Source organism: Crotalus tigris, unplaced genomic scaffold (genome assembly GCF_016545835.1).
Source record: "Crotalus tigris isolate CLP2741 ecotype Arizona unplaced genomic scaffold, ASM1654583v1 scf7180000017550.10884619, whole genome shotgun sequence".
Classification (NCBI taxonomy): domain Eukaryota; kingdom Metazoa; phylum Chordata; class Lepidosauria; order Squamata; family Viperidae; genus Crotalus; species Crotalus tigris.
In genome coordinates, this window is record NW_024096468.1 from 4781975 (window position 1) to 4809713 (window position 27739).

Sequence of the window (27739 nt, forward strand, 5' to 3'; positions counted from 1 at the left end):
AAATTGCTTACCAACTTTAGGCACCTCAATTACAGACTGTGTTCTCTTATACCAGTGATTCTCAACCTGTGGGTCGGGACCCCATTTGGGGTCGAACGACCATTTCACGGGGGTCGCCAAACAAGGCTGTCTGCCATTTTTTTCCCTTTTTCTTTAGCTGTGCTACTCCCTCTTATTCTATTGGCTTTTGAAAGCCAATAGAATAGACTCTATTCAAGAGACTCTATTCTATTGGCTTTCGAAAGCCAATAGAATAGACTTTCTTGAATAGATTCTAATTCTTTTGGCTTTCAAAAGCCAATAGGAATTGTCCAGGCTGTCTCTGCCCTGTTGAGACTGCCAAAAGCCCCAGTCTGCAAACGGTGCTGCAAGGAAAGCTTCCCTCCCTGCTCAGCAACTACTAAAAGTAAGTAAAAGAGGGCCAGGGGTGGGAGGTGGGAGGCCGGTGAGTGCAGGGAGGGTTGCTGGTGCACTTGGGGCCCAGTGGGTGCCTTACCTGCCTGGGCTGGGCCAGCTGGTGGCCCAGCCGGTGGTCGCCCTGCGCCGTAGCTGCCCTTTGCCAGCTAGGCCTCGGCCGGCGCAGGGGGTGGCACCACGCATGCGTGGCGCTCCCGGGCAGGGAAAGTCCTCGATTTACGACCAGTTGGGTAGTCCTCGACTTACGACCGGTTGGGTAGTCCTCGACTTAGGACCGGTTGGGGGTCGCAGCATTAAAAAGGTTGAGAACCACTGTCTTATACATTATGCCTAGTCTATTTCTGTATAAATAGGGTAATTATTTAAATTTTACATTTATACATATGTATCACCATATGCATTGCCATATGAATTTTTTATGCAAATCTATTTTATATGATTTCTGTTAATGCATTTTGTCTCACGGGATATTGCATTAATCATGCACACACACAGACAACTTTTCTTTCCACATATAGGATGAGCTTTTTTAAAAAAAATGTTTTGCCATTATGGTAGCATGAATTCTTTTATGTTTCATTACTAATATCAAAATATTTCTATTAAGTTTAAAACAATCCAAATAACATCCCTAGAATATTTTTTTTAAAATAATCATCCTAATTAATTAAGAATATAAAAAGATAAGTATGTTTCCTAGAGGACTACTTCTGAATTTGCAGTAGCTGGCTATTTTACTGCACAATGGATTAACTTTTTATTTTAGCAGAACCACTTGAAGATTCAATATTACTTTTCTTATTTGTACATATACCTTCATTTTCTTAAAATGATAAGACTAAGTTAGAGTTTCTCATCACTGAAAGTGAGTTGTTCTGCATTGTTTCATTTCCTTAGAGCTTCTTCTTGTTTCAGTTTGCTTTATTAAGACAAGACAAATACGTTCTTCAATTCCTTGCTTTCTATTCCAGGTTTGCCTATATTTATTGCCCTCAGAGGCTGGAGTACTGTTAAGCTCTCAAGGCCACCAAGAGAGCAATCTGTTGAATTAATGAATAGAAAATTTAAAACAAAATTTTAAATAAACAAATAGCTTGTTTATGAGAACTATCTGTTTGGGGTCTGCATGTTTGCCCTCTGCTTGTCCTCAGCATTTTTTGCATGCCCCTTCCTCTGAGACATTCCAAGCATCTCCCATAACTGACCATCCTGTCTTACTGAGCTGCAGAAATCTTACTATAAAACCACAAAGGAAAGAATGAAATTCAAGCTTTGTTTCTCTTTTGAAAAAAAAATTATTTAGTTAAAAGAATTATATATGCTGTTTACATTTGGCAGGATGTATGTGTGAACGAGTGTCTTGATCCATTTTGTCTTCACATGCTTGCATGTTTAGCTTCAACAAATAATTGGCAAAGCCAGAGAATTGAAATCATAGTATCTTTTAAAAGCAGTTTATTGCACTTCCCTCTCCTAGTTTTAATCTCTCCAACCATCCACCAAACTACAGATGTTCCAACTGTGGCCGCAACCACCATTTCAGAAACTACTGTCCCAACCACCATTACTGAAGTTGTAACGACCACCACAGAAGTTACAACCACTACCACCACAGAAGCTGTAACCACCACTACAGAAGCTGCAACCACTACAGAGCCAGCAGTCATCACCACACTTGTTGCTAGTACAATAGGTATCAAATACTGGGCTCTGCTTCTGTATTTTTCTCTTCCATTTATGTTACCTGTCTAAGCCCTTTCAGGGTCTTTCATATATATACTTTAAGCCTGATATACCAGCTTGACCTCGTGTAGATGATTTCTAAATCAAGCAGAACCAGGATTTTCCTATAAGCATAATGATTTTTTTTCGGCAGCATATTGATCATTGGATTATGTTTTTAAAGATTCACTATGATCCCAAATGCTAAAAAGTCCATTCAGAACAATCTTGAAGCTATTTCTATAAAACTTTGTATCTCCAGCATTACTTCTTAGTCTGCCATAGAAAATCTGGATTCTCCTTTTCAAGATGTCCTTTGTAGACATCACACAAAGCCAGATTCTGTTCATTTGCATTCTAATACATTATGCATAATTACAATGGGTAGAATACCAAAATGGTATTTTTTTTATTCGCAAAATAGCATACCAAGGATCATCTCCAGCTGAAGTATCCAAATTATTGACATTTCTTCAAGGAAAAGTTGATAATTAAGCAACTTCATTCAGGATGGTTTGGAATGGATCTCTTTGTAACCATATGTACTGTTTTACTGTTCCTCATTTATGAAGTGACATACTAGAAAGCACAGGGATCCCCTATCAAAAGATGGATTACGAGGTCTTATGAACTTAGATATAAAGCTTAGAGATTTTAGCTCTGATCTGTTCCAATCTGGAGTATCACCAGAACCAATATCAAATTCAAATCGAGCCAGAATCGAATGTAATACCAATTTAAAACACAATACCTTTACTGAGCAAAGAAACAGGAAGTCTTCCATTCTGAAGTTTTTTCTAACTCATTAACATCAGCTCTGTCTTGGATCTCCCCATGAAAGAGGTAGGCTTAAGTATAAAGCAGTCAGTAGCATTCCAAGCTGTTGCCCAATTGCCTTTCTCAAAATAATTTATTGAAGGATTTTTTTTTCACCCCAGCCCCTGGCCAAACCTGGCGTATTTTAATGCAGCATTTCTATTGTCAATTTATCCTGCCATAGCAAACTTGGGCCAGTTTTGTTTTGCTTTCCCATTCTAATTGATAGCTAAATGAATAGCTAGACAGGCCAAAAAAAAAAGGCTCAGGACTTTTTATAGATTTTTTCCTGACACTCCCTTGGTTTGAAAATAAAGATTAAAATATTTTAAATGAAAAAAATTCTACAACCTCTAGGTTTAATCACAAGATATTCCCATTTTATGCAAGAATAATCTTGTAGATAGATTTTTCCCATTCGGACATGTTCCGAAGGAGGGAAAATATTATTTAGTGCAGAATTAATTTCAAAACAAAGAACTATTTAATTGAATTGCTCTAAACAAAGAATGCTTCCTGTGTACAAATTCCTGACATGGACAGTTAATCATATCCAGACATTCTTTGCTAAAAAAAATTATACCTGGGATTCTTGATTAAAATGTTCTCTCTCTCAGTCCTATGTTATTCTTTGACTCAGAGTTGACCATGGCATGACCAGCAGTGATTTTACAATCCTGATGAAAGTTAAAGCAAACCCCAATTATCCTGATTAAATGCTGTAATTATTGGAGTCTCATCAGAAAAAATGGGAATATTCATGTGTCTTTTAAGCCATGTTTACTCAACATAATGCCTGGCTTTCATCAACGTAAAGATTTCTTAGCTGATATCAAAACTATATCTTATATGAATGACCATGTGGTGGTAATGACTAGAACAAGGTAGCAGTATATAGACATTTCAAAATGGAACTTTTATTGGAAACAGAAATATATTATTGAGAAGATTGAAAAATATAGTTGACAGGAAAATGCTTTCACATAGCAGCTGTATTTACTGTTTAAATATGCTTCTATTAAAAAGAGGTATTTTAATAATTCACTTTATACAAAAAGCTTATAATCATATGCAGAAGTAATTCTCACTGAATTCATTTTTATATCAACATCATCCAGGTAAATACTGATAGAAAAGCAGCCTAAAGCAACATCTTGTATTACTGAGCTAAAATTGCCAAGCCAGCTAAACTAGTATTAACATAAAATCAACAAAGGACAAAGGATTATCAATGCGTTCTGTGCAGAATACTAACAAAAAAGTTTTCTCTCTAGATTTGATAGACATTAAATCAGAGAGCTGGTATATTTTAGAGTGCACTGAACTTTTCTTTGGTTTGATGTGGTGTTGAAGCAGAATATATTTGTGTTTCGTAAATCTACTTAAACACACTATCAGGAACTGCTGCCGCCAAACCATTAAAGTGCTCAGCATCAGCAGTCCATTTGTCTGAAAAGAATTCTAGCGTGCAGAGTACAAGCTAGCTTTCATTAGAAGTTAGTGCTTCACTGTCAAAAGTTTCATCTAGGTTTCCAAGTGCAAACAATGCTTTTAAAATAATAAAACTGCACTAAGAGTCTCAATCTGTTGTGGTGAGTCTTAAATTGCTAAATTGTTTGAGATCCTTCCTAAGTAGTTAAGTAAATTAAGGCTCATTTGCATAGTAGTTTCTCACATAGTTCTGTGAGGGGACTCTCTCTCTCTCTCTCTCTCTCTCTCTCTCTCTCTCTCTCTCTCTCTCTCTCTCTTTCGGTCTCTCTCCCTTCCTCCTTCTCTGCCAAAAAACCAACCCTAGGACTTCTGTTTCTGAAAAAGAATGCCCCCATAAATACCCTCCGCTTGGGAACTTAAGTACACTAGCACATCTGCCCTACTTTGCTTAGGTTGGAAAGCATTGTTTCTACATTATCTGGTTTACTAACTTCTATTCTAACCTGTTCACCAGCTGGTGTTGGAAAGCTGCCGCCTATCTGGAATGTAAAAATTTCATCTAACAATAACTGGGCAAACATCACCTGGAACCATGCATTTGATGCTGACACTGAATTTGTGGTTGAGTATAGCAACAGTAAGCATTGGGCTCATGGGAATGTTGCAGAGTATTTAATGCCCTGTAGGTCTTGTTTTCTCTTAGAGTTTTATTTCAATTAATTTTTATAATTCTATATTTGTTGGTGACTTTAGGCTGATGGGCCAAACCACATTGTGGTGGTGGTTCCCCAAAAAATTTGTTATCCATATAATTTATTGAACATGTAGCCCTAATAACTGCAGCTAACATGACTGACTATAAAATATTTGATAAAGTGCTGAAGAGATTTGTGCAATGTCTGGTGCACAGTTTGAAATATCTCTATGCATATCATTCAGATGATTACTACAAGGCCAAAGGAAAAGGCTATCTTCCTTCCTCTGGAATACTTTTTAAATTGTATGCAGTTATACATATATTTATGAGAAATTGCTGCTCAGAAACACTTTAAGAACTGCAATTAAAATGATGGTTTTCATTTATATATTTATAAATCTAGTCCAGTCTTTATAAGCCCAGGTTTTCCATGAATTTAAGCATTTACAGATCCATGGCTAACTATTTGGACATGGATTTTATATTCTGATTTGTCTGTATGGTTTTAATATGAGTATATATATATTTCCCCTTAACCTTTCCAAACTGTAGATGAATTCAAAAACAACACATCAAGCCATTATGAAAGTATTCTCAGAGGAAGGTTTGTGAATATTATTTAATACTTGGAAATGACAAGAAACTATGGCAATTCCTTCCTATCCAAATTAGAAATTTCTCAGAATCTGTGTGAAAATAGGCTCCTTTTTCCAAGTAGAGGTTTTGTTTTTTGTTTTATTTTGGTTTTTATTTCTGGATTTAGCTGCAATCACAGAATCATTTGTGTAAGAATCTTCCATCTGATATTATCTAATTGATGCTGGAGCGTGCTTATATTAGCGAAATGGTGTCTAGAAAATCAATTCTGCCAGTAGTGTAAGCTGATTTATAAAACTTTTGTAAACAAACCCTTGTACTTTGAATTGGGTGGGGTCTCAAACTCTGGATGTTCATCTTGCTGAAATATTTTATCCAGCCACTGATTCTCATCAATATGATGGAGCATCAGGCTGATAGCCCAACTTGATCCTTAACCACACAATAATCTCTTCTTTTCTTTTTAGCTACCTTTGATATGAGATTTCTGTTTCCCAGGTAACAAAACAGTGAAATCTTCCCCTGCTAAAGGTTTTCTGGAGCTGAGTGATCTGATTCCTGGTGAGAAGTATATAGTGCGGGTTTTTCTCAAAGGCAATGAATCTGTCTTCTCAAGTGAAACCTTTCACACAAGTCCAGGTGAGATGAAGCTCAGTCTCCATGTCCTGCATTTGAGGATGCATCCCATTCCGAGCTTTCTGCTTTTCTGTGCTGCTTCTTCAGATGGAAGGATGAAGGCATGCATGAAGAAACATATCCATTCTTTCATTGATGTCAAGCACTCTGACCTTATTATACAATTATCAAAATATATGATTTTTAACCAGAATCTTGTGATTATTCCCTGCTTGCTTTAAACTATTTATAGTTAGTTTTTTATGAAACAAATTCATTTTCCAAGAAATCTTATAACAAGGGCAGAGACCTGTAATAGTTAGACTTAAAGAATAAATTCTGTTGCTAAGGAGCAAAGTTTCAGTTGCTTCTGGCCTATTTATGTTTATACTTGAATAAGCGTGCACTGTTCATTGTCATCTTGCATGTCCTTATACAACTATTGGCAGTTATGTTCCAGAATATTTATTTAAAAAAAATATTGTGCTGGCTAATACAAAATGATGGATTGAAGATCCACAGAAATATATTGCATGTTCATACTTACATATGGTCATAAATTATCACCTGAGAATGTAGCAATTTGCATTTGCAAAATATTGCCTTGTATCACCTGTTTGTGTCACTAAATTCTTTGTAGGATTGCTTTCACATTGTTCCCTTCTAAAATTGTCATGTGTTTCCTCATTGTTGTGGAGTACTATAGCTATGTCATTACAACATATTTTGTGTTATTTCTTTATATTCTTCAGTTCTTGTCTGAATTGGACAAGGTGGGAAGGGATTAACAATGCAATGCTATCTATAAGATGACAGAATTGTTTTGTGGCTTCTCTGAGCTATTTTGCTATTAGTCAGATTCTAGTTTGCATTTCACTATACCAAAAATGCAGGAAAATTAATATTATAACTCTCTTTGGGAAATGGAAGCTGGCTGATTAAATGGAAGCTGGCTGATTAAGAAGCTGGCACTTAAGCTGTGCTTTCAAATAATACACCTACAATCAACACAACTACGTTTTTCTGTAGATGGTTCCTACCACTATCTTTTATTAAATAATACTTTTATTAAAGATTACAAATATATCAATGAAAGCTAATATAAACTTCAAAAAGAATAAAAGGTATAAAGTTCAGAGGGAAAATAAAAAAGGTAAATAACTTTCTCCTTGTCATACCAAGTATAAAAGCTTGTTTTGACAACTCATCTCCTTCTCTTGAAAAATGAGACATCCCTTCATCCTGTACCTCATCTCCTTGTTTATAAACAACTCTTAAACCTTGTCATTCTATCATAATCATCAAAAGTTGATTAAGGGATATCAGAAATAACAACAAAACTATTTTAAATTTAATCCCAGAACCCACTTTATAATCCTTTCTTTTTTTCTACATCTCATCCTATATACATTTTTTAAAAATCCCCCAAACTTCATAATTAAATCATTAATTAAAATTCATTAAAGTTACCAAGAAAAAACACATACCTATTTAACAATTAGTCAAGTAGAGTTAAAATATATAATAAACTCTTTTTCCCATATCTTTAAAACCTTGTCATTCAGTCCTGATCAGTAAAAATCCATTAATGGTTGTCACAGATAATAAGACATATATTTTACCTTGATTAAATAAACCAATTTTGTATTCCTTATCCTTATTTTATATATTTATATATATACTCTATAATTTTAGTTTTTAATCCCCTTAAATAATGTCCTAGAACTTGATTTCTTGTTGTTGTTTTTCTTTGTCTTTTCTAAAAAAAACTTGAGAAGTTTAACTGATATCTTTCTTAAAACCTGTTTTCATTTTTGCTTTGCCTCTTGTCACAAAATCCTTCAAAGTTTTATTAGGGCTATTTTGTACATCCAGTATAGGAAAACTGTCTGTTTTGCTTTTTTAGTTTATTATAAATATATCCCTTTTAAATATTGAAGCCAATTTTATTTGTATATCCAGTATTTTCTCTCCTTGCATATCATTATTGTAACTTAGCATTTCCAAATCTACATTTAAATCAGTTTTAGACCTATATAATAGAACTCCTATTATATCACAACATCATTTACAATCCTTTTATCAAAGATATCAGATATTTTTAAAATAATGTCTGAGACCATTGTTCCCAAATACCATTAAATGCATCTGGTGTTGAAATACATTGCTCCACTGTTGGCAAGTAATTGGTTTCTCCTTTAAATGCAATCTTTTGTTCCTTCTGAATCCCTCTAGTATCCAAGCATTCAAGCCTTATCTTGTTATGCTTCTATTTTTAGAGTTAAAAACATCAGTTTTCCACAGAAAGGATTCATAGAATAAATTTTAAACTCTTATTTCACATCTATCTGGACCCTTAATTCATTTAAATCTTCCCAAAATTAACCTTCTAATCTTTTGCTGTTTAGTCCAAAAATATTTTTTTCTGAATCTTTAACTTGGTATTTATAAATCTTTTCAGTGCAGATTGAGGGAGACTCACCCAGTGAGTAGCATAATTTCAGCGGTTCTCAATAAATAAAATAATATATAAAAATAAAAAAGTAATTCCTAAAAGGATTAAGAGATGAAGATTGGTCAAACATAAAGTCCTTAGAGGCTGCATTATGCCTGTGAGCCTGGTAAAATCCTTTGACTTTCACTTGCATGACACCTAAGCAACCCCAGAAGCATTGGTTTCTGCCATCTACTTTTGAGTTGCACCTGTTGAGAATACATATGGGCAATCTTATAATCTCTCCTTCTCCAGAGACATCTCAGTAACTTGGATCCAACATCCAGATGCTAATTCAGCTATAATGTTATTTCCTTTGTTCAAGGATATTCATTCCACATTTCTTCTCTGGAAGTAGCACTATCAATCAAAAGTTATGCTTCAGTTTTCCAATCTTTCTTTCCTTTATAGATTTGGGCTGTTTAGAAAAAAAAATACAAGAAGCAGTTGAAATATAGAAGGATTAGAAATTACTGTATAGAATCACAGAGTTGGAAGGATCCATTTTGGCTGTTGAATCCAACCTCGTGCTCATTATAGGGTTTAAAACAAGCTAAACAAGACTTCTACTTGAATAGCTCCAATACAGTGTGAATACCTCTTTTTGTACTTTTATTAATTCCTTAGTAGAATTTTGAACTGTAGGTCTCTTCATGGTATAGAAATATGGCAAGAATGATCTTTCAATTGTAAGAGCTAAAACCTAAGACTTGCTTGAAATATTTTTGCTGGTATATGAACAAAATCAGATATAGAAGTCCTATATTGAGTAGATAATTTGTGCCCTTAACATTTGGCATAATCTCCTGATACTTCTTTGAAAGGTGACTCCATAATTCCTAAGGATTATAGCTTATACAACTGTTAGCATAAATATGAAAAACCAAAGTACTAGGTTATGCAGTGTTGCTTGCAAGATTTTGGAAAGACAAACCTACCTCTCACTTGCAGATAAATCTCTGCCTACCTGCCTTTCCTTTTTAGGGAGAAAGGGAAAATATTCATGTCAGAAAAAGGTAGTTTAAACCTTGGAGTCTAGCCCATTCTTTTTTTATAGTACCACTTGGATATTATCTGCGTAAAAAAACAGAGATTGCCAGAACAAAATAAAAGACTTGGAATTCTTCATTATGCAGTGAGGGATGTCCAGGATTTAATCCTCTGATGTTTTGCAAATAACTTCTGAATCACTTGATTTTAGTGCCCTCCTGCCTTTTTCTCCTCTTTCAGGTAAAATGCATCTGATATGAGAACAGCCCATCCCTGTCATACGTCCTTCACACCTGTGACAAGAAAGACTGCTCATTTTTCTTTTTAAAATTTCATCCATAATATACACTCTTTTTTCTGCTAGCAGTACCAATGCATTGGAATCAGAAATAAATGAGAGTAGAACAATTCAGTGTTACAGAAATATAGCTTGATATGGAAATAACACAGCCTTCCCTGATTTATAAATGTAATGATAAAGATATAAAAAGACATAGGGCTTTGACAATGTCTTAATAACCTATATTATATATGGTGCAAAGTATGATTGATTGTGTTGCTGTGTTGGCATCATATTTTTATTCTTTTAAAGTCTATGCTGCAATAGGAAGAATATATTTCAATTTATGCTCCACTAGCATGATACTGTTTTCAGAAGTATATCATAGATTGCTGTTTTATACAATACATTGATCTATTGCTAACTAACCTCAGATTATTATTTGTTCTACCTTTAACTTTGGATTCAGGCTTTCAAAACTGCAATAGGGATTAGAAAGTGAATTGTAAACTCCTATGGGCCAAAGTGACTTGACTATCTCATGCTAAAGTTGTTTAAACATACGATTTTCCAATGGACAATTTCCTGTCAGTATATTTGGAGCCTAGGATATTGCTTTGATCATCTTTTTGAATAGAAAGAAATGAAAATGTTTTGTTTGCTCAGATGAAGGCAAAATGAGCTTGGAATTTTTCTGCCAGGCTTAATTTTTCCTCTGATGGAATATAATTCTGGTCATACCTCTAAACATCTATGTGTTAACTAAGATGTTCGTGCTGTTATTTGTTAACAAGCTTTGAAAATACATACAATTATAGCAATACACAGATATTGAGTCAACAGTATTAATATTGTGTACAGCATTAGGAGAAGTGGTTGAAGCATGGCACCATTTCCTGATAGTAGTATAGAATACCATTCAATCATTCATTCAATTTATATGCCATCTCATCTGAAAGTGACTCTGGACAGCTTACAATAATTAAAACTCCAATATAATATATTAAAACATCAAAACAATAAATAGTAACATTTTGATTCAAAATTGTCAACGATAGGGAGGAAGGGGCAAAATGCCCATGGGGAAGAGATGGGGGTCTACCATCTCCAGAATAACATACCCCATTAGGGCCCCAGGGCAGACCTTCAGAACTTTTCAGAAGGCCAAAAGGGTGGGTGTGCATCACAATGTTCCAGATGGGGGGGGGAGTTGTACCAGATAAGGCTCTTCTCCTGGACCCTGTCAACCAGAACTACTTGGCCAAAGAGGTCCAAGCATGTCCCTTCTGTTGGCATTGGTGGGCCAGGCCAATCCCACAGAGGTGACACAGTTCCTCAGATAACCTGACCCATGCCATGGCCTTCAATCAATTAGCTTTGAAGAGAAGTTAGGTAGAGCTTATTCTAAAGTTTACTCTGTAGCAGTGTTGTCAATCTTACTTCACTATACAGGACCACCAAGCAGTGTTTTTCTTACTTGTAGGATGTCTCTTACATTGGGACTACTTACGATCTCAGAGAAGAATTAATGGCTGCTCTGGCTTTAGGGCTGTTTAAATAGTATTCATTCATTTCAGATAGAAATAAATTACTATAGTTTGATTATAAAGTATTTGTTCTGTCTAACTGGTCCTATCTAACATCCTTTATTCCCATTGCACTACAAAATCAGGTCATGCTATACTGTGTGTGGCTTTGTTTGATCTCTATCACAATATTACTCTAAAAATGAAGGGATTTTTTTTCTTAATCTCCACCCCAAAAACAGCTAAAGCAAGCTGTTTTGAAGATAGGTTTGGTGGGAATCACAAGGCTGGTCAATCCATAAATCATAGAACAACTGCACTGTACAGTATGTTTGCTGTGTTTTAGTTTTAGCAGTGCCTGAGTGCAGGTTTTGTGAATATGCTGAGGGAAATATTTCATTGTTGTAACAGCACTTTTTTTTTTTTTTTGCTTTATCTGGCACTTTAGCTTATCTGAACTGGTAACCTTGAGTCTCTTAAGATTAATTCTTTCACTTGAAAGCTTTTCTATACTTGCATCATTAACAAAACCACCTTTGATTCCCAAACCTTTGGAATGAGTCTGTATTCCCTTCCTCCCCATTCTGTAGATTCAGTTAGCCTAATGCAAGCCTCAGATCCATTCAATTAATAACATACACCTTCCATTAGATGAATTGTATCAGTTCAAAGTTCCCTTTGTCCCATATTGTTAGAGCTTTTAACATGAAATGGTTCTGTATAGTATATTCACTGCCAGTAGAACCACTGAAAATATCAAAAATTAAAGGCCAGGGGGTGCCCCTGACATTTTGGGGGGTTGATTTGATTATACTTTTGAAAAAGCATCCTGTAGTAATGTAGATGCAGATTTTTTTCCGGGCTAGTCTCTTTCTGTTTCATTGATAACACAACATAAGTTTCTTCTTTTATATCAAATGAGGCAATAATTTATCCTGCCTGCTCAGATGTTGTATTCACACAGCAGCTCTCCTATCACAACTGAGCAGTTTCTTAATCACAGTGCCCAGAAATGGAATTTAGGGCTTTTGAAAGCAAAGCACATGGTATACAGACCTGTAGCCAAATTATGGAGTAGCAGGTGGGAGAAAGTATAGGGAGCAAACAAAATGTATATACCCCACAACTCCAAAATGATAATCCCATTTGAAGCATGAAATAGTAAGGATGGGTCTTTTTATAATGACTGAGATCATTAACTCAGGCTAGAACCATGGACAGATCAAAAGTTTAGGACTAAATATTTATTCTCCCCTTCTGGGTCTGTAAGGTCAATGTCTTGAACAGATAAAACTGGGACTAATGAGCCGAAACCAGAAAGAACCACTTTGATAATCAATCAGGAGTACGCATAGTTGTTGTTTTTTTCAAGTAATGTTTATTTCATTTTAAGATGAGAATAATGCATTATCACATACATATATTAACTGGATACAGTAGTACTTTATGCTACTAGACATTGTTAACATTATTATGGCTTAGGTAAGTTAAATCTTTAAAAATAGGAAAAAAATATATCAAACATATATGTTTTATTTCTAAAACATTAATAAATTTAAGGTTGCTTGAATTGTACAATTGAAGCTCAGCATGGCATTAATAGACAAATGCCAAATGCATTGTTATTTTATTATATAAAAAAGTTTTCCATTTTCTAATGTTTAATACTAAGGTCTTTGCTGTACTGTTATTTATTATTGTTTATAAATGTTTTAAAAAGGAAAAGGAAAAAAGAAGCCGCTTGGACAGTAGATAAGTGTTTGAGTTCTGATTCCCCCTTCTTTATTCACCAATTGATCTGCAGTATTTATAAATATTTAGACCCTCTGAGAATCCATCATGTTAGTGTTCATATTTGCTTTGCTGCTTGCTTCATTGTGTATATGGAAACCATTCTTGATTGAATTTGGTTAAACTTCTGTTGCAGATATATGCTGTTGGTTTTTCTTCAGCTCATATTCTTCAAGTTTAAGATCCCAATCAGATATCATTTAGTTTTGTGTCTTTCTTCCAATATTGGGGAAAGGTTATTCTTGCAGCTGTGAGCATATAGTTCAGTAAACTATAATGTTTCTTGTTAATATATTCTGAAATTATATCTACTTTAAAAACTGATTTAATTTCAAATGTAATTTCTAAAAGTCTCTGGATGGGACTATGTATATCTTCCCAGTAATTCTGAGAGGTTTTTACATGTCCAGAAGTGCACATAATTCTTCTCATTCCTGACTTATCCAGAAGTCTTATTGCCAGCTAATTGCAGACATCTAGGACTATTAAGATTGACTCGCAATATCCTTAGGCAGCTGCTAGAATTGTAACTATCCAACCAGATTCATCCAATAGTAACATTGCCTACTTCTGCTGTCTCTATTGCTATATAAACCAAAGAAAACCCATCAGGTTTTTGAGGACTATCTCACTCTACAATAACTATTATATCATGTTTAGTTAAAAAGTTTATTAGAATCACAATTTTTCTACTTTGAAATCTCAGAGACTAGGCTGGTACTTATTATGTAGCAGTATCTAATAATGTTATGATGATGGTGGTTTTTCAGCTTTGAAGAAAATCTGAAGATGATTTTATGTGAAGTTAAGAAATCAGATAAGTTTTATTCACGTCTAACATGTACATGGCGTATGTGGTTTGAGTTAAAAGCAAGTGGCTCTGGGATATTTGCATTCCTCCTGTAATCAAACTCTTATTGTTAGTATTACAGAACTTAGCACTTAAAGTAAGTAAGCCCAGAGAGTGTGTAAAAAGGTCTGCTAGCTATCTATGTAGAATTCATTATAATATTGGCAGGACTTCAGTTCTGTATGGCTGCAATAATCTTCCATTAGTGCTATTTGTGATATTTTTAATTTATTGTAGATATCATGAAAACTGCTTATACGTGTTACTTCCTGCTGGTGTTCTAATGAAGCCATTAGGTTCTGAACTAATAGCACAATTCTAGTTTAATTCATGAGGAAGAAAAATTCTCATTGATTTTCATGTCATGAATTCAAGCATTAAGGCTTTTCACCATTTGTTCCAAGTGAGTCATCCCTGCTGTAGGGTTTTCACACAACCTTGATGAGTTGTTCTTTTTCATGAAGCTGGAAAATGCACTATTTTGTTTAAAGTGCTCTTTATTTTAGAAATCTACCCATTATCTTTGCCCAAGAAAACCAAGTGCTAAAGAAAGTAGGAACTGATAGTTAGTTCCTGTTCATCTAGGATATAAAATTCCACTTAATCATTACTTATCAGTACTTAGAAAATTCATTAAGTGGGTAACATTTCATTAAGTGGATTAATATCTTCATTTTTCATGTGAAAAAATTCACAAACAAACTCAAATTACTTGTAATCAACTTTCTTTGCACCACCCTGAAAATATGGAAAATCTATAAGGAATATCATAGACTACTAAAAGTTTACTCTACAAAATAGCTGATTATAGGGAAGTACAAACCATCTCATCTGATCAAATTCTTGACCCTTATAGCTAATCTGCAAGAATAAAAATCTTCATGCACAGACTCTACCTGAAGGAATAAAAATAGTCCTCCCTCATTTTTTCAGCACATGCCCTGTTCAGTGAGATCCCTGGTTGCTGGGGCTGCTGCTGCAGCCATAATTTTGAGACTGATCCAACTTCAAATGGTCACTGAACTAATGGTCATAGATTGAGGACTGCCTATATAAGATTGCACAAGTTCAGAGTTGTTTCTGAAATGCTCCAAATTCCTATCCCAAATGTTTGCTCCATTTATATCATAATTGAACTAAATTCTACCATTTCAGATCCAATGAAAGGATTGTCTTCCTTGTAACAGTTTGGAAAATGTTTTGACTTTGATACAGAGCAATTTGTAATATAGTTCCTTTAAGAATAATGAGACAGATTATAACTGATTCTGGGGTCCATCAACATATCGGGTATGTTAATGGCATGAATACACTTCGGAAGATATTAGCTTTAAGCTCAAAAAACTCAGATGAATGTAAAAATAAGTAATGGGAGGGGATTAGAATAAGTGCATGAAGATATTGTCATGCAACTATCACAGTTTCATGTCAGAATATGCATGACACAAGTAGTTAAATGCTGCATTCCCATGGTAATATCACCCTCATTTGTTATTACTGATTGTGAAGATTGCAGAATTGCATAACTTCTCAAAGTGACAAACCATCTAGTAATGCAGTATTATGCTTATTTTCTCTTCATATAAATGGTAATGGTACCATCAAATCATATTAGTGAAATAATTCAATAGTTGGGTGATCAGCATCCGGCAAGTCCTGTTATTATGACGGCTTTCTTATATCAATGGAGTGGTGCCACTCATTTTTATACTAGCGGGAATTGGCAGTCATGTACAGATTGCTTACTCCAGGCCATTACACTGATACATTGGGACTAGGAAGTCAATAAGAGCTACAGAGAAAAATGAATCACATAGAATTGCCTCATAGAGGAACATTGGTTTATCCTAGGCTTCTATTCCCTGTGGTTTCAATGCCTTCTTTTAAAACGTTGATTTTTCTCTTCCAATAATATAGCAGTCACTATATTGGAGTGGGGTGGGGAGAGCAAATGGCACAATAGTAGTAGTAAAAGTGGTAGTATCTTCCACCACTTTCAGGGCTTATTCCGCAGGGATAAATCTTTCTAGATTTTTACCAATATTTTTACATTTCTATAATATTATGGTGGCAGTTGAATCGTAATGATTTGATATTAAACTGGCCCAAATTGCCAAGAGTCAAAATAAAAGAGCAAAACTTGATTATTCAAGTGCTACAAGGGATTGCTTCTAATTTCAATCTCTTACAATATTCAGGGAAATAAATGATGTGTTAGAAATGTGTTTTGTTTTTTTTTTAGAAAATCTGTTTATTTTATCTATGTACTGGATGAAACTAACCCTTCTTGTGGAGAACTTTACACCGTCTTGAGATATCAAGACATTTTCCTTTACTGCAAAGAGAGATCAATTCTGTTATCCAGCTGTTTTGGGTTTTTTTCCCTGCTTCCTCATTATATATCCTTCCTTGGTTGGACAAAGACATGTTTTTCTTCCTCAATTTTTCAGCATTTTTGGAGTGGATGTAGGCAATGGTTGTTAAACATTGGCTTGTGGTGCAGTTACATACAGAGTAAAACTTTATGCACACAGGCATTGCACATGCCAATCATGCAAACTAAAGGAACATGGTTATCAAAGGACATCAGTCCTAAAATATGAACATTGGGAATCAATGGGACTGGATCAAATTACTCTGGCTTGGTAATTTAATTTATCACTATAGTATGGATTGGTTCTATTCTTTAATTTTTCTTTTTCAACTCCTTCAAATAGCCTATACTAAGAATCAAGGGGACATTGCAACTCAGGGCTGGTTTATTGGACTGATGTGTGCCATCGCTCTCCTGGTCCTGATTTTGCTGATAGTTTGCTTTATTAAGAGGAGCAGAGGAGGAAAATATCCAGGTAAGAGAAATAGCTATCATTGATATAAGGCTCTTTGTTTGATTTATTTTGAAATAAATAATTCTGAATCTAATTAATTTTTCTAATCTGAAAGCACTGAAAAGATTTATTCCCATAACCACTGAACAACTGGGACACTAAAAAAGAATTAATGTTATCAAAACAGGGTAAAGGGGATTTCTTGCTAGATAGGGATGCTTTATTTCATTATTTACATTAAGATTTGATTGAATTTATGTTGGTTATAAAACTGTTAGCTTATTTTCTGGAAAAGTATTATTAACATGTTCTCCCTTTGGGAAAGGAATCCTTCCTTTTTTTCCTCTGATTTTGAGTTGAATGAATCATTTTAACTACTCTTTTCATTCTTTTATATTTGGTATCAACGTTTAGCATCTTAAGTAGCTAGCTTTTATTACTTTTTATTTCTTTGTTTATTTAGAAATCAATTTTTAAGGCTTACCTAGTCATAATACTTCTGGATGGCATATAAATTAAAAGCACACCCAATGCAACGGACAAGACAAACATAGGAATGGACATAGCCAACATATTCATACAAAAAGCATAGATCCCTTAAAAGCACATATCCCCGTAACTTATTAACTAGGGAAAGAAGCAGATCTTCAGCACCCATTTTAAAAACAGTAGGACTCAGACTAGCAAACTTCTAAGGTGAGATTATTGGAAAGGACAGGCTCTGTGATGGAGGATGCCTGCCTCTTGGTCACATCAGATGATTCTGTTTTAGTGATGGAACCTGGAACTTGTCCCCTTGTTGGATTTACCAAATGGACAAAACAATGAGAGAGAAGTGGTGCCATAAAGGGCTTCACAGGTCACAACCAGCATCTTTACTTGTATCCAGAAATCATTGCAACTTACAGAACAGATGTATTACATGGAAGTGCTGAGATATACTGTACCCATAACTGACTGAGTTGCCACATTCTGGACCAGAGGCAGCCTCTAGATAGCACATTGCAATATAGTCAGGATACACATTGAAATAATATTTAAATACAATGTTTATTTATATGGAAAGATGTCTTAATACCGGTAGTTTATGTCTCCCTGTATTATTTTGGACAATGTATTATGGTTGTATGAAGATTGCCATATTTTCTCCCTAAGTCTAGAAATTTCTTGAAGTATTTCTTGAAAGTTGAATAAAATTGTTATGATGTGGAAATTACATAACATTCATTGCTCAGTGTCAATATCATTCTGCTGTACATGGAACATCACTAGTCAGCTGGAAAGAATAATACATATCTTTATTCCCCAGAAATAAATCTAAAATATGATCTGTTCTCCATATATCATAACACTAGCTAAAGAGAAGCCCATTAAACAAATGAATTAAAAACATTATACTTGTTCATTGATTTATTGAGGAAAATGACCCAAAGCTATATAAGTACCATTGTAACTGGCTAAGGCAGAAGCTTTAGCTTTCCTTTTGGTGTCCACAAGATTGATCAGCATCAAACTCCTTGATTTGATGCATCATGGACTTTGGCACTGAGGCATTCAGGCTTGGAGTCTACAAAATGTGGAGATTGGATCAATCCTTTTGAGTTTTTAATTGTTTACATATATCTTCACAGTGCGAGCAAATAAAGATGTGCCCCTGGATCCTGATGACCAGAAGGTAGATAATGGATCATTTGATTACAGGTATGTTTCTTACTCAACATGTATATCAGGCATTTGCTATCTGCTTGCCATTACAAATAACTCCTTTCTAATTTCATTGTCATGAATTTACATTTTACTCTTCTTTGTCCTTCCAGTGTTGTTTAAAATCTCTGTCAAAAGAAGAACCAGTCTATGTATTCAAAAAATATAAAAATGAAATCAGTATTTTTAAAATTGGTCCACTGAAGGCTATGAGTAAAAGATATGTAGGTATATATATAAAAACACATGCATAAACATAGAGATATATTTCTGCACATCAGAATCATCCTCATGAAGGATGGAAATCTAGGCTGAGTCATACAAATATACATGAAATTTAATCTTTCATTATCTGACTCAGTAATGTAGTTCCAATAATTTTGTATCATCTGATTTATCTATACACGTAGATCGGTTCCAATACCTTTTGAAATCTGAAAGGATAACATAGTGTTCTTATTGAGAATTTAATCACTTCTGAATATTGAATAATGAGCTCTATTGAGTGGGGATCATTACATCAGATAAGAAAGATAGGCACTGTTGGAGAATTAGCAATTTCCAGAATCTTTTTTGGTCTGTAGTGCAAAACCAGACATAAGTAAAAACATGTGGCTCCTTCTGCTAGTCCACCCCAGAAATGGGAAGAATAAACAGCCAGTAGGTTATTTCTTAGGAAGAATAAGCCTACATTTCTAAAAACCAGTGAGAAGCTTCATATTTCTGATTTACTGAAGGATATGTTGATAGCCTCTATGGAGCATATTAAATCTTTCTGACAATTATGGTGTTATAACTTCCAACACCATCACTACTTCATATAAATCAAAGACATCTTTTTAAGGACCACAGCCACTTTTTCTCTTGATTTTTCAAAGCAAAAGTGTGTTCTTTGGCTGTTCACAGATGGGTCCTGCATTCAAGGTTTACATTTGTTTCACCTTTACTTCCAAGGAACTGAAACAGGTAACACTGCTACCACTTGCTAAATTAACCATACATTGTGAGTCTGTGTAATTTGGTGCTTCAGTCCCTTGCTTGCTATTAAAACAAACAAACAAACAAGCAAACAAAAATAAATGTCCAGCTATTCTAAAACTGTAGGATGATTTATTCAAAATACAATTGCTATCCTCACAATTTCAGTACTCTTATTTTATAACTAACAAGAATAAAAATGATAAAAAGGCTTTATTAAAATTGCAGTACAAGGTCTGGCACTGTGTAATATGAAGCTGTATAGAGAATTGCCTACAGGACTTTGAAAAAACAGCAGTGTGTAAATCTTGTAGTGCCAAATCATATTAATTAAACTACTTGGTTAATTTGATAGCTATGTTGGCCGTTATTAGAGTTGCTCTAATAACGGCCATTCCAAACTTGTTCCCTTCCAGGGTTGGTTTTAAACAGTGAAGTTACAATTCCAAAATATATTATGATTAAGAATTCTTCAGGCTACTTAAAGCAAAATAAAAACTATTTTGGGTCCATTTAGTAGATTGAGTAAATCTGGGAAACACTATAAACCATTAATGAATTACCTAGATGAAAGTATACTCAAGTATTCTTAGTTAACCTGAAAGACACTATCTTGACTCATGAGATGTGAACAAATGAAAGTTGCAAATATAATGTTACATTATAGCAAAGGACACCGTAGCACAAAACGGATGAAGTGTGGATAAAGATTCCTTAATACCAGCCATCAAAAAGGTTGACCCTGAGAGGAATCCTCACTTTGCAGGAGTATTTAGCAATGTGAATACTGTATCATGCTTCTCAGTCTCAGTTGCTGATAGGGAATATTTTTAGTTATGATTTGCTTGGTTTTAACTGTTTTATTTTTAATATTCATTTGGATGTTTTAAACTCTTTATATCATGCAAATCACCAGCAGTTAATTGGTTACAACAGGATATTAATGGAATGAATAAGTAAAATTTCTAGAGGACATGGATAGCCCCTATTCTTCTTTTTCGTTTTTTTTTTTTACTGTGGGAAAAAAGCCACATTGTAGTCTTCCTCTTCAGCTAGAGCTGAATATAGTTATGTTATTCTGCTGATGGAAACATATTATTAAAACCTACATTTTCCCTGTACATATTCCAAATCTACTCGTGGAGTGTGTGTTTGTGTGTGTCAAAGGATTCCTTGTATCAGAATTGTACACGACAAAATATGAGAGTGAAGAAAGGTCCAATTTCATCAGCAGAAGTACTCTAACTTAACCATCTTCTTTCCAAAACATAGTTAAACTTGCAAGTGATGTTATCTTGCTTCTTAAAAAAAAAGAATAAAATATTCTTGAAAAAAATGCACGTGGATAAAGTACAACATTGTAGCTTCAGTTTATGGCAGAATAAAGATTGGGTCAGTGACATAGAACCAGTTCTTAACATCAAGAACTGCCTGTCTTGACTAATTACTGAAGTATTTTTATGATTGTTTTTGTTTTTCCTGATTATTAGGAATCTTTCTTTAACAGTAAAATCTGGGCTGAGTTGAATATTGATCTATAGCAGTGAACTGGCTGAATCATTTTATTTTACAAATATCAGTGTTATATGTGCAAGAGAAAAAAAAGCTGTGATATAAAATATTATGCTTTCTTCCACTGGAGCCCTGGAAAAAAAGCTTTTCAGTGTTTTTTTCCCAAAACATGGCTGCACAACTTAATGCAGGGTATTAAAGAACTGACACATCACAAGAAATCAGAATAAAAGAGAAAATGACTAGCTGACAGAAAAATGTGGCTAATTAAGATTCATGGCCATTGAGATGTGACAGATAGCTTTTTAAAGTGAACAGGATATAAGCTGGCATGTTTTCTTTATTTGTTCTCTTCCTAATTTACAGAAATATGTCTGACACACTCTAATCATGTCCTTCAGAGCTGTAAAAGTGTATGCATAGAGCATGCCAATGGCTACAGGCTATAATTAAGGGATATACTGTCATTTCTTTCTACTCTGCTGCCAGACTAATAGTCTCCTTACAAGAGGAATAAACTATAAAATCTTTAGCCATTAATAGCGCTCATTCTATTAAACATTTGACAAGAGAGAGGGAGAGAGAGAGAAAAGGAAAGGGAACAACTAAAATATTATACCCATTGTACTTGTTCCAGTCTTCCTTCTCCTTTCACTCTTCATATTTTAATACAGTATATCTCTGCCAGGCTCCAAATCAGCCTAATCCTGGTATTTTCAGTTGCAGCGCCAATTTCAAGACATAGAAAATAATGGTGATAGTGAATGGTGATAGTGAAGCCAGAACATTAGCATTGCTTATTAAAGGCTAGAGGACTTATTTTCACCCAATCTCTTTTGTTTCCTGATTGTTGATAAGTGATTTCATATGAACTCAAGATAGCATTTCTGCACTCCAATGATTTTTGTTATTACTTTTGGGCACCTAGATGGAAATATTCTGATAAGATCTGTTACTTAATTTTCAGGACTCTTCCTCCTCATAATGCTAATCATTCCTGTTTTCTTTAAAGGAAGATGGAGAGTCTGTCTAGAACTCAACGAAAATGTTCTAAAAAACAACTAATGTGCTTTTTTCCTGTTTACCACTTTATTTGTATATGAGCAAATTTCTATGTGAATATACAAAAGAGGTGAGCTTTCCCCTCTAGACCTATGATATATACTTCCCTTCCAATCTGCTCATCTTAAACTCTCTCCATGTAGGAAACTCCAGCACATATTTCTTTTTCATCCTCCTTCCTCTTTGGTCTATTTTTATCTAAGGCTGAGACCTTTTTTTTTTTTTTTTTTGCAAGACCATGTTTTGTTTTACATCTCTGAGAGAATGTGACTGATTAAAGCCTTTAGATATAATGGTTTGTTTAGTTGGAGTAGAAGTGCTAGAATGGGGACATGTCTGGGGTGGCAGTGAGAGCCTGCCACCATGCTCAGGTTTGAGAGTGCCCACATGAGGAGGGAGTGGGGTATCATTGACATTTATCAACAACTAGTTTTTTTATGTTATTGTACACAATTAGCAGTTTGTGTTTTAAATTGGCTTTCATTTGGTACTTTAAGATGCTTAGCCCTTCCAGAAAGAAATAATTATTTACTACTATTATTATTTATTTAGCATTGATCCCTAAAATTCAAATCTATATTATTTTGCTCTCTGATCAGGCTCTTTTTGCTTCTTTCCTTGTTTTATTTTCATCTGTTCTTGTCATTTTCACCTTATCCTTCTACATGGACCATGAAGGTCTCTTGAAAGGTAGGAATGACCCAAACCCTTGCACATACTTTCTTTCACCATTGTTAAGCATATCTAATTTCTAACTCCCTTCCATGTTTCTGTTCCAGCGGTTTTCATCTAACAGAATTAAAGAGTAATTTCTTTCTTATTCTGAGATTCAGGTGTCCTGTGTCCATAGAGTTGCATTCTGGCTCTAGATTGAGAGCCAACATCATATCCAATGACATTACAGTGGCCCTAGCTTCATTCCTTTTTCTTGACTAATATTTATATGTGCAATGGGAATCTGCACACTTGAGTGGTGATTATTGTCATGAAAAAGGGTCTACTGGATTAGAGACTTTGAGTAGTTCCATATTATCTGGTAAGCTACTGGTATTTTAAAAGCAAGTATAACTGATTTCACTTACTGGGTGTTAAAACAAAAGAAGCATGGTCAAGAAGAAGCCAGCAGTTCAGAAAGTTCAGAATGAAGATCTTTCACTCACAAATGATTCCTTCCAATGTAATGCAACTCTTGAACATGATGCTCCTAAACCAATTTCACTTGTGGCTTGGCTGACTGTATTTAATATATTAAATAAGCTGCAGGATTTATTTAGTAAGTACATTGTATTTGTGCATTAAAGGCTGAGTGCACTTATTTTCCTAACGTATTAACAAGGCAGTATGGTTACTTTTTTGGCTTGCAGTCCAGAGAGCCATGTGCAGAACATCAGAGTATTTGGGGCATGTCAAACAGCATTTCTTACATCTGCTTTTCAATAGCAGTCCTCTAGAATAAGGATGGGATGACTTTATGGAAGAAGACAAAAACAAACGACTCCATACAGCATACATTGCTGTGTGGTTCTCTGGAATCCAGGCTTTGGGAGATCAAAATAGGAAATCCCTTGAAAACTTTACTGCCATTAAATATGGAAGGGGAAAATTTTCATTGCAATTACATTTTATTTAAATACTTGTTTTAACTTGAAAACAAAGACCTCTAGCATCTGTGGCTTTTGCTGTTCTTGTCTTTATGCCTTCTTATATAATGCTAAATCATTCTGTCTCAAAGCTCCTCTTTCCTTGGGTTCAATTACTTGCCCAAACCCTGATAATGAAATTAACTTGTGCCATTACAAGCATGTTAATCCACATTTGCAAAACATGATGTTTGCAGTTTATTAAGATATTCAAAAGCAATATGTATGCATTTTTGAACATTGGCTCCTTCCAGAAGAAAAATAAATTCCTCTTCTCATTTCAATAAAGAACGTTGTACCTGGGACTGCAAGTAACCTAGAATGATTATTTATCTGCTGGCAATTCAGATCACATCAGAGCAAGATGTAACTTTCAATATTATAGTACCGATCTATTGGACAGATTGAAAAAAGCAATGAAATGGCAATACTGGAAACCAAAAGTCATTTGTGATGTTAATATAGCTATTAATATTTGCACAACTTGCAAACAATTAAAGGAATACCTCTCACATGAGTATCCAGCAAAGCCTTTCAGCACTTCAGACTTAAAGACAAAAAGTGTTAGAGTGCAGGGTTGTTGGTCATGCCTCTGGAAGAGAGAAAATGCATGAAAAATCAGTCTGCAACTCTGAAAGCAATCATATCTTTTCTTGAGATTGTGCAGTGCCTAGAGAGGACAGCTATAGTACCCTGAGGAAAATGTAGCTACTTTAAGGTGTTGCAGAGAAGTGCTGTGTTCACACTTCTGTGCACTTTAAAATGCATTTTGGCAATCAGATCCAAATTTCACTATCCTCAGGATTCATAACTATCAACAAGACTTAGTCCTGGGAGTCTCTTTCATCTTTTTTAAAAAGACTCAAAATAGTTAACCCATCTTACAAATTTTGCAGAAGCTTTCTCAAGGTGGCAAAGAGAAATGTTGTTATATGTCTATTAAGAGTAAGTATTCCCTTAAGCTGAACTTGATTACTATATATTAATGCATTTTCTTGATGCCAATATGGTCAACATTTGTCTTTGCCATTTTTTTAAAGTTTTCAATTTAGTTCCTACAGTCCTGAGCTTTTCTGGTGGTGTCCTGGTGTACAATTAACAAGGTTTTGACTTAAGACATTGCATAATCTTCTTTTTTTTTCTTTTCTTTCTTTTCTTTCTTTTTTTTTTGAGATCAGGCCTGCATCATTTTTTAAAAATTGCATTCATATGAAATGACCAAAATGAAGCTAAAAAGACTTCTGTCCTCTTTAGATCTACTGAAACACTTTCAACTAACTTGTCAGTGAGTGCACTTTGGATCAAGTATATCTTTGATGAAATATATAAACTAGAACGCTCAGAACTGTGATATATTATTCTCCTATATGGCTTGCTAACTTTTATGTTTTTGGCTTTTCAAGATTACTTTCCCTTATCATAACACTTAGGGATTTCCTTCTCCTAATTTATGTAGGTTCTTTGGGAAATGTTACTTTTTGCCCTTAAATATTTCCAGGCATCTGTATTTACAAACATCTCACCATATTTTCCTAGATCTTTATGCACAATTGTTGCCTTTTTGTGTATCATCATTCGGACACTGCTTTCAAATTCTATGGTTATGCTTGTCTTTTAAACCATATTTTCTCATTTCTGATGCCTCTCCTTTTCCTTTTAATGTCAGTGATGAAGACAACAAGCCTCTGCAAGGCAGTCAGACCTCCTTAGATGGCACAATAAAGCAACAAGAAAGTGATGACAGCTTGGTGGACTATGGAGAAGGAGGTGAAGGACAGTTCAATGAAGATGGATCCTTTATTGGCCAGTACACAGTTAAGAAGGACAAAGAGGAGACAGAAGGCAATGAGAGCTCAGAAGCCACATCACCAGTAAATGCTATCTATTCCCTGGCATAACACTATATATTGAAGCAACAGCAGTTGGTATGGATCAGCAGAGTCACCATGAACAAGAGAAAGCAATCAGGGTAGGGCATCAAAGGCCAAACACACAAACCCGACCAGTGCCACCATCTCTTTAGCAAATGGCATAGATGCACTGACTGCTGAAGTAATCATACTGCAGCTGAAATCTGAGCTAACCCACCAGAGGCCAGCTGAAGAGCAGAATGCAAAGATTCTGTGCCCCAGGCTTCAGAACTTAGACTGAAATAAACATCCCTCAATACCCCCTTTGTCTGATTTGTGAGATAATGCAATTTCCTTCATTAATAATGTATACATCTGACCTGGGGAGGAGGATCCTCATAAAAAGAAATGTCTGAACATGAGGGAAAACTGGAATAGGGAGTGGTGATAAAGCTGAGCACATAATGGCACGCCCCTTGCTAAAACAGCATGAAACCACTTTGCAGAATCAGTTATTGATTTAAATGATGAACTGTTTTATAAACAGGAACTTTTCTGAACATTTATTTCTATTGGAGATCATTGTAGACAGGCCCTAGCCTATGCTTTTCACTAAGCAAGGTATATGCTGCTGCTTCCTATGAGATAAAATGGTTCCATAATAGGCTTCAGTGTGGAAGCTATCAAGTGGGAAAGGCAGGATTGTTGCATTGACTGAAGATCTCTCTTTTAGCTCTGTATTTCAATTTCTGCTTCCCCTAGAAATGGCAAAATGAAGTTGTGCTCTACCCATGCTATCAAAGAGTTTAATGGAAAAGTTGTATCTTTGCCAAAACAAGCAAGAATAGGAAAACAGGACTGGATTGATGTTTTTCAGGAGAGAATTATTGGAGGAAATTCGTTGTTAATTCTTATTAAAAACAGCCATTCCTCACAATGAGTGCACATGGTATTAATTACCATCCCTAAATCCTGCATGAAACAGGAACGGGAGCAACAGTAACCAGAGAAGACCAGCCAGCCTGGTCTTTCCTATTGCTAATTAAAAGAGGAAGGTAGTTCCCTACTAAAAAAAAAAACAAAGTAACCTGCAAGTCTATGAAAAAATCTGGGATTTCCTAGATGTATATGTTTGATGCAAAAGTACATATGCACATAGAATAAATCCCAAATGAATCCATATGTGTCTAATTTGCATTTTCAGTTGAAGCAGTCTCTAATACATGTTGGGACATCTTCTTGCTCACACCCCTTCTGTCAGCCTAAAGGCAGTCTTTCCATTGCTAAATAAGCAGCAGCATGGAATTCACATTCTATTAGTTGCACATCAAAAACACTCAAGTCAAACTAATTTCCTAACTTGCAATAACCATGTTTTCCCCAGATGCAGATTCTATTGTGACATTACTCTTCCATATATGCCTTAAACAGCTTCATGCATTCCCTGAAGCTTAATAAACTATGAATATTTATCCATAGATTAAGCCCTTTGTGTGATGGTCTGTAATCTTCCATGCATTTTAAACAAGACTATTACAGCTTGGCAGAATAAGAAAGAAGCATGGATAGTTGTAGAAGTTAGAGATTTACAATATACTGTGTTTAGCAAAATGTAGTATGTCTTCTCTTTATGCCCTACATTTTTCAAACCAAAGGTATTTAAAAGAAGCAATTTGGCTCCTACAACAGTTGCATAGCTGGAAAATAACATCTAGGAGAATTTTGAAGATCTGCCTAATAATCACACTCAAATGGAAACACAAATATGGGTAAATGTTTCTGTTGATTTACTGTAGAAGGAGTTTTGCTAACATGCATAAATCTCAAGAAGCAAACAGTTTAGCATATTTCATAAAATACTGTCATATTTTAAAAAAAATTGAAGTCAGCTAAATGAAAATTTTAATGCAGCCAGTCTGTATTGTGTAACAAAAAGGCA

At 34.9% G+C, this 27739-nt stretch overlaps 1 protein-coding gene across 17 annotated transcripts in view; it reads left to right on the plus strand.

The window, feature by feature from the left end:
- NFASC (neurofascin) overlaps positions 1 to 26980 on the plus strand; it is a 163995-nt gene extending 137015 nt beyond the window's left edge. For 6 of the 17 annotated variants that reach the window (XM_039341026.1, XM_039341070.1, XM_039341060.1 and 3 more), the window contains 7 exons: positions 1928 to 2110; positions 4901 to 5023; positions 6179 to 6319; positions 16944 to 17075; positions 18686 to 18755; positions 22989 to 23000; positions 25617 to 26980. In XM_039341026.1, coding sequence (XP_039196960.1) covers positions 1928 to 2110; positions 4901 to 5023; positions 6179 to 6319; positions 16944 to 17075; positions 18686 to 18755; positions 22989 to 23000; positions 25617 to 25848 — 893 coding nt within the window. In that variant the 3' untranslated portion in view covers positions 25849 to 26980. The other 11 variants (XM_039341088.1, XM_039341102.1, XM_039341145.1 and 8 more) reach the window with 5 other exon arrangements.
- The last annotated feature ends 759 nt before the right edge of the window (positions 26981 to 27739 follow it).